Below are 8,308 nucleotides of genomic sequence, written 5' to 3' on the forward strand. Positions count from 1 at the left end.
ATTTGCATTTACTTTTTGGGGCACATGGATAAAGAAGGAGGCACATGGTAAAATTTTCGACCTTTTTAACCAGTAGATAACAAATTAGAGAAAATTAGATGTTTTGTGTAAAACAATTGTATATTGATATCCCAATAAATTTATGCATTCCGTCGTATTACACCACTACAAGAATGTCATCCTTTAGAACGTTGGCAACCTTTTTCGTGGTTAGAAAAAACAACATCTTTTGTTGCCATCGTTTGAAATGACTTCCCTCAAACCAAAACTGTTTGTTGTAGTCAGAAGCAGAAGAACCTGTCCCAATAGTTGTCTTAAAATTGTTGTTTTTTGAATTTCGAAAAAATCTTTTAAAAACAATTTATGTCACATAAAATATTACTGGGTTAAGTCGCGTACTAGGTCGCGCTCTTTAAGATTTTTCGAGACACTACCCAAATTGTGCAAGGCAGACTATCAACAACGAAGTCCCCGGGATAAAACAATCTAGATACTCTATATCGGAGCATTGTAGAAAACCGTTCTAGAATTACACTTTCAATATGGCAGTCGTGTGACTGCCACTCGTAATATGGCAGTAAGGCCACTCGGAAGAAACAAAAGAAAGAGTAAGAAGGGGGAGAAGTGAGAAAAATCTTAAATATGGAGAACTTTTGATTTGATTTTCCAACTGATGAGAACCCTCTATTTATAGAGGAAATCCGCAACTGGATCTGAGAGAATCAGGGGTCCATCAAAATGTGCGCTCTAAGATGTGACCTCAGAAACTTGCGCTCCAAAGCTGCTGACCACCCAAAACGTGCACTCCAAACTTAGGGTTTTGACTCTGAGTTTTGACCGAGCAACAAAAGAAACGCGAGACCAAATATTAGGATTTTGACAGGGAATAAAACAGACGCACAAATTAATTAGAGATAAAACGCAAGTAATCAGTTAATTTTCACAGACTGCGGCGCGCACCTGCGTGTGTGGTGGTCAATTTGCTTGTGTTCTCTCTCTTTCACAAAATTGGGGTACCCATTGGGGCCATTCCCAAGTTCCATACCTCCACCTTATATACCTTACTAGTGTGTGATATCCCCTACGTGGAACTTCTCAAATTTTTTTCAATTCACAATAACACTAACTCTCATAAATATCATTATTATTTCCAATAAATTTTCATTAAAACATCGTCTTTTCCAACACACTCATATTTACATGATAGATCAATTGCATATACAAGCCCACAATCACTCGTGAAAATTAAACGATATTCAAAGTAGAGGCAATACCATTGCCAAAAAAAATATTGTCAGCTCAAGCCAAAATAAAATCATACCATCCAATTAATAATATATCAAACTTTAGAAAATTGGAACCTGAAGAGAAAAAAAAAATGGAAAACAAGTTTTATACATAAAATAAAATCAATCCATGATCGGTTTATACATATCACTTATTTACAATTTTGTCACTGTTAATTAGACTAGATACGGTTTGATTTATGAAAGCAAGATAGAAAAAAGAAATTTCAAAGATAGAGAGTAAAAATAAATCACATCAAAATATAATTAAGCATTTTTTTAAGTATATTTTTATTATTTGTTAAAAAATGGAGCTCGTGCAAATGACAAAGTTAAATAGTGTCACAGGCATATGAAGCTGCATCAGCAACAAAAACAACATACATCAAAGTTTGCTAACAAGACGTTAGGAGATGTTATTTTTTGGCCAGTAAACTAAGAGAAAGTTTGAACTGCGTGTTAGATATACAGGTTTATTTGTCTATGAAATTGTCAGCAATTAGTCTTTGTTTAATTATAATTATTGTTAAATTTATTTATGATATGATTAAATTTTATTGATAAATTAGTTTATGGTAAAGTAAATTGACGGGAAATCAATGTAAAAAATCTACATAATCAATTAATATATTACATTATAATTATTTATTTTTAAATTTTATAGAAGGATTATTTTAACATATTTTTTTTTTAATTTTAAGGATATATTTGTTAAATCGTGAAATTAAAGAGTCAATTAGACTAATAATACTTACAATTTAGAAAATCAAGTTGTCTATTAATTAATTTTTAACTAAAATTAATTTATTTAAAATCAATCAAATGTATATTTAATTTTACATTGAGATTAACAGAATTATTATTACTGTGCCTAAATTTGATTAATCTAATGTAAAGCAAACATGCAGGAAGTGAGTCTAATGTGTAGGTAGAGAATGATAGTGTTTAATATTAGTTAAGGACATATTGTTTACATAATTGGAGGAGAGAAAGGAAAGTGAAAGAAGAGATGAGAAATTTGATTATAGCAGAATAGAGGGAAGCTTTTCAGAGTCTCTGGAATATTTTTGAAACACACAATTGAAATTGACACATCACATGTGCACGTATGCTTGTCTGTAAACAATAGACTTATAATGTGACGAATGACAGAAGCTTATAAGTAGTACATTATTATATATTGTATACAAGTTCTAGGACCCATTGTGTGATTTTGATATGTCCACGAAGACATAAAGAATTTGATTAGATATAGGACCCCTCCCCTCACAATCACATGCCTTGTCCTTTTCTTATAACCTTACCCTGCCATTTTTACCTGCTCTTTGCTTCTTTTCTACGCCTTAGTGCTGCAGAGTAAGTGAAACTAGATTGATGTGTTTCATTCATTCTCAATTTTATAACTATTCTATTCATTCCTTCTCACAACACTACTACTTCATCACAAACCCACCCATACTCACTTTTTTCCTTAAAAATATTTAACTTTAACCATAATTATTTTTAAAATGAGTTAGACAATAAATTTATAGATCATGTCACTAATATTCACTTTAGTAAACAAGAGTAAACTTATAACATAACAGCAGTGAGATAGAGTTTGAAAGAGAATTGTTAGGGTGATGAATTGGAGGTGTTAATATGGACGTGACATATAGGTCACGACTGGCGTTGCTTCTAGTAAGTACTGATAGCCATGTTCATGCATTTGAGAGTTGGGTTCTGACTTTTTATTACTGTGATTTGTTATACTAACATGTATAGTGTTTGAGAGAGGTAGTACTAGTACTACTAGTATAGTGACTGACAACAGAATAGGGTTTCGACATTTGCCTCTGTTCTGTATATTGCAAATGCACGTGAATTATATTCATCAATCAACAAAAAATATACCATAATCATACGTGGACACTTTTTTATTTTATTTTTATCTTATACGTTGACACATATTCTAACACCTCACTTTATATAAATTTCGATTTTGTTACATTTTTTAATTTTTTTCTTTTGAATAACAAAACACACCGACTCGAGCGATGTGTATGGCTACGGTATGAGATACGATGCCCCAATTCTGTCCATATAACAACCCTAACCATAAGGACTCACTCATCATTTTACAGTCTATATAACTTTTATTTAAGATAAGGTTATTTAAATTATAATAACATTTTTTATACAAATGTAAGATATAATTTAATTTTTTATTTTTAAATTTTTTTTAGATGAATACAAATGATATGACATACTATTTAATATTAGAACTATCTATAAATATTATTTATATATTATTAATGAAATTAAAAATAAATAATTAAATAAAACTTTGTCTTAATTTAATTATAATATATCAAATGTAAGTTTACTTGTTAATATATTACAATCAATTAATTAAACTCAAATAATTTATAAATTTTAATTAAAAAAAATCAATCACAAGAACCAAAATTTAAATTTCAGTTTAAACTTTATTTTACTTATCTTATTTAATAATAATAATTACGTGATACAGTAAAAAGAATTTTAAACCAATGGTATTTTAATTAAAAATTAAATCTATATAAAAAAGTGAGTGGCCTGTCTTTTCATTTGAAAGATAAAAAGCTTCATTTCAGTGTTACTTTTCTTCAGAGATCTGATCAAAGTGATCCTCATGGATACAAAACTCTTACCCTAACCCTATCTCTATCTTTTGCTCTGATTAAGAAATGTTATTTTTCTTACAGTGAGCTGATTATGAAACATTTTTGTTTTTCTAATGCTGACTCTGCTGAACTCAACAGGATTTTACACCTGTTAACCGACAACATATTTTCCCCAAATACCAAAATAAAAGTCAATTCAATTAATGAAAAAGATGTATAAAGGCTAATAAGATTTTTTAGTTCTATTGGTCTATAGCTAGTTGAATTCAATAAAACTAAAACTGATCATTTTATGTTATATGATAACCTGGATAAAATAATTGATATATTTTCAAACATTCTCATGCAAGTTGGTGTCATTGTAGCAACAGTGTTGGGAGAGAGGGTCATACTCATACTGTTGCACTAGTGTGTTGTGTTGGTGGTTGATGATATAAGGTAATTAACAGTTTTGAAGTGCTAGCTAGCTAGGGTACATCTTTGAAGAGTAGAGAGAATGAAAACCCTAAAGGATGAACTACTACTGTTACTATTTTATGTCTTCATTGTGGAATCCAACCAGGATACCGACTGTGCCTTACTATTTAAGATTAATTGATTATTAAATGTCACACACTTTAACAACAATAATGTTCAAATTTATTAAAATTTCAAAAATAAAGCTAAATATATTTTTTTGTTACTTAACTTTTTTTGAAAGACATTCATACACTAAATTTTAGATTCAAATTTAAAACATAATATTAAAACTTTAATAACCGAACATGTTTTTTAAGAAAACTAATATTTAGAGATATTTGATATATTATTACAATAACCCTTGACACATTTTATTCAACTTCCCACCTTTTTTCACTTGCATGATGAGAACTACAATTCAAACTTGTTGGAATTGCTTTTCAGCGCAAAGAGATGAGATAAGTAAAAACACTCCTCGTTTTTCTTGTTAGTTTTTTCATAAATGTAGCAATATGTTGTTTGATTATGATAAAGAACAAAGATTTTAATTGTGTATATGAAAAGGGCATACAACTCTGCATGATAATAGCTGAATTGAAGCTAACTTTGTCGTCCTTGTGTCGGTTAACGTGACATTATTGAGGTCATGAGACAAAACTTCATTACAAAAATTTCAAAATACATTTTAGTTTAGAATCCGCTAGAGAGATACATGGGTAATTATAGCTAAAAACACATAAATGAAAGAAAAAACTGGGATAAATAAAAAAATAAACCTCCACATCTCTAACTCTCCCATAACTATTTATCGTTTTATTTTTTATTTCTCTATGTAAAAGATATAAATTGGATTTATGAATATTAAAATGACGAATTTTCTAACGTGTATATAATATTACAGATTTTGAAGTCGTTTGTAATAATTTCATATGCCGCTGCATTTGTCTAAATTTCTTTTTAATATTAAAATTTGTTGCTTAACTACAACCATGACCTTAATTTAAAATTATTATATAAGTAAATGACCAACAAATTTGAACTCATTCCGCTTCACATCGCACATGCATAGCGTTAACTTGCGCTGAATACACAAAAAGAGATCTAGTAGTCATACAATAGTATGCATCTTCTACTACCTAATTAATTCAGTCTCTAAAACCACAATTGATTATATGAAAAGATAATCTTAGTTTTAAACAATACAAGCTAGCTACTAAATGAGAAGCCAAGCGAAAAACACATGTTAGGAGCTATCAATCACTTAAATAGGAACTCCGATTCATTACAAATTTAGATTTTTTGCATTGACACAATCAAAATCGAAAGATACAATTTAGATTCAAGTTTTCTGGAAAAATTATAGTTGATTTGGAATTGCATGTAAAGATAGATTGAATTATAAAAATAAAAAAATAAAAGGCAAGAAATGAATAAAGTTGAATAAGATAGATAGACGTTGAATAAATAAAAAAGAGAAAAGAGTCCAATAAGGGTACATATATATAGCGAGAGTCAAAATAGATAGATATATGATATGCCATAAGAATATTGCAGGCAGGGCAGGCCAGATATATATGCCTGAAAAATAAAATAAAAAACCCTAGATGGCTTATTAATAAAGTAAATTCAAAAATGATTTCCTCCTCCACCTTCACTCATGTCCTCAGAAGAAGTATCATTCCAAGGAACAGCAGAATAAGGAAAATCATAAGTATTAGTAGTAGTAGTTGTAGTTGGAGGAGGAGATTGTGTATAAAAGGCTTCATTCCTTGCAGCAGTAAAGTGTGTTTGTTGAACCGTTACAATTCCTTGAGGAAGAGAAAGAGAAGGTGGTGGAGGTGGAGGAATATCAGTAAGAGAATAACGAAGAAGATCAGTGTTAGCAGCATCAAGTTCCTTTTGAAGCCTTTGAACTTGTCTTTGAAGAAAAGAGATAGCACCAACACAACCATAAACTGGATCCCTCACTCGTGCTTCAGCTTCATAAGCAAGTGAGTTCACTGCATCTTCTCTTTGGTGAGGGAGGAGTTCGTTAAGAAGCTTTGTCACATTGCTAGCGCCAAATATTTTGTGCACGTTTGCAAATTTTTGTGGCTCTTCCGGTGGGAAGTATGGTGCAAAGATGCATCCTGGCATGCATTTTCTCCTTAAGAATTTGCACGCAGCACATGGAGAATTGTAAGAGCTGGATGATGCCATTTTTATATATTTTCCTGCCTTTCAAATAATATGTTCATTTAGATCTTCTTAGGATGCAACCTTTTAACTTATTCTTTACATTCAAACTTCTTTTTCCATCAAGCTCAAAAATTCAAAGCTCATTTAATACTTATAAATTCTGCCTGCGTTTTCATTTTAATTGCCTGAGAATTTTTATACTTTGAAGAATATTTTGTATTACTATTTTTATCCTTTTTTTTTATATTTTTTCTTTCCTCTTTCTCTTTACCCTTTCAATACATTAGTTAGAGAAAATCAACAATGAGTTCTTAGGAAACTGTTGATCTGATACACTAAATGATTTTCATTAACACCATATTAGGAACATATACACTACCGTACAATCACATAAAAATAGTTTAATTAAGTTTCCTCTGCTGGTAGAATTCAGCTGAATGATAAAAAAAGTACCAAACTATAATTACCCTATGAAATTTTAATCAGTTGAGTCAGGGATCTGGCTAATTATAGTTGATTGTGAGTATGAAGTAATTACTATTACTTTATTTGAAAGAAACAAAAACAGAGAAAAATGAAGAAGTATACATGCATAAGAAGGAAGAGACATATGAAAACGATTTTACCTGTTTGTGATGTAGCTAGGTTTCTTTGCTGAAATTAATGAACAAAAAGAGATGTACCTTTTAGAAGCTCTCTAGCTGAAGGTCCTTGAGAAGGTCTCCTAAGATAAAGTATAGTCTAAGCCAAAGTGAAACAACCCTAAGAGAAAGCCCTAATTGATAGAGAGGCAAGATGAGAGATGGAGACAGAGAGATATATATGATAAGTTAATTAGTGGAAAAAGGTGATATAGTATAGAAGAGAGAAGGCCAAACAGAAACAACATTGAGTGGATGGAGAAGGAATGGTTGCAAAAGACAAAGCTAATAAATGGAGCTAGACTATAGTATACTATACTATAGCTACAAAGAATAATAACTATGCTCTTCTATCTAATCTAATCTAATAATAATATCACCAATGTGAGGATGTCTTGCATTCTCAATCTTTCTCTAACTATGTACTCAAACAGATTCTACTATCAACTTTTGGGAAAACTTCAAACTTGATTACTTTTTAAACAGTTCTGTTTAGCATGAACTAATGCCACATTTCATGCTTACTAATCATGCTCTATAGCTAATTACTTAATGGTTAACTATCAAAAAAATTGTTATTGATCTTAGCTTCCTTGTTCAATCAGTTATAACACTACTTTTTTTTTTTTTAATGGCCAATGAAATATATAAAAAATAATGGAAGGATCACTCCAACCCATTACTACCAATGTCTAAGGAAAAACAAGAAACACAACACTTATATATATAGTTCCAATACAAACCAAGGTAAGAAGCTGAAAAGCATTAATTCTAGAATTATTTTAGTATTTATGTGAACCATGGTGGCATTAATATTTTTTATCGACATATAAATATTCAATTTTTATTTGAAATAAGCATAAGATTTATAGTATGATTGTAGTGTTTAAGTATATTATTAAAGTTTTATTCAATAGATTTTTGTCTACATTTGCAGATAATTCCTTGTAAATTTAGGATTTTTTTCATTTAATTTCTTAACCTATTTTGTAATTACTTTTGAGTTAGTTGAAATAATATGTTGTAGAAGTAACCTCTCTTTTTTAGATTTGATTCAATTGAATTTACTTAAAAAGATGTAGTATAGAATTGTTTATGT

The 8,308-nt window shown here is 29.9% G+C and overlaps 1 protein-coding gene across 3 annotated transcripts; it reads right to left on the minus strand.

The window, feature by feature from the left end:
• Positions 1-5,821: 5,821 nt before the first annotated feature.
• LOC101507273 (protein LATERAL ORGAN BOUNDARIES-like) lies at positions 5,822-7,877 on the minus strand. 3 transcript variants are annotated; one of them, XM_073370883.1, is made up of 2 exons: positions 7,195-7,877; positions 5,822-6,607 (listed from the first exon to the last, which is right to left on the minus strand). In XM_073370883.1, exon 2 carries the CDS (start codon positions 6,587-6,589, stop codon positions 6,017-6,019), a length of 573 nt encoding a protein of 190 aa, XP_073226984.1. In that variant the 5' UTR covers positions 6,590-6,607; positions 7,195-7,877; the 3' UTR covers positions 5,822-6,016. The 3 variants fall into 3 exon arrangements, with proteins under 3 accessions (XP_073226984.1, XP_073226985.1, XP_004515877.1); XM_073370884.1 differs by having other exon boundaries at positions 5,822-6,603; positions 7,252-7,876; XM_004515820.4 differs by having other exon boundaries at positions 7,252-7,875.
• Between the last annotated feature and the right edge of the window lie 431 nt (positions 7,878-8,308).

The sequence above is a fragment of the Cicer arietinum genome, chromosome 7 (genome assembly GCF_000331145.2).
Source record: "Cicer arietinum cultivar CDC Frontier isolate Library 1 chromosome 7, Cicar.CDCFrontier_v2.0, whole genome shotgun sequence".
Taxonomy (NCBI): Eukaryota; Viridiplantae; Streptophyta; class Magnoliopsida; order Fabales; family Fabaceae; genus Cicer; species Cicer arietinum.

Bases quoted from the DNA above. Each gene is read 5' to 3' on its own strand.
- LOC101507273 (XM_073370883.1), bottom strand. From the start codon at position 6,589: ATGGCATCATCCAGCTCTTACAATTCTCCATGTGCTGCGTGCAAATTC.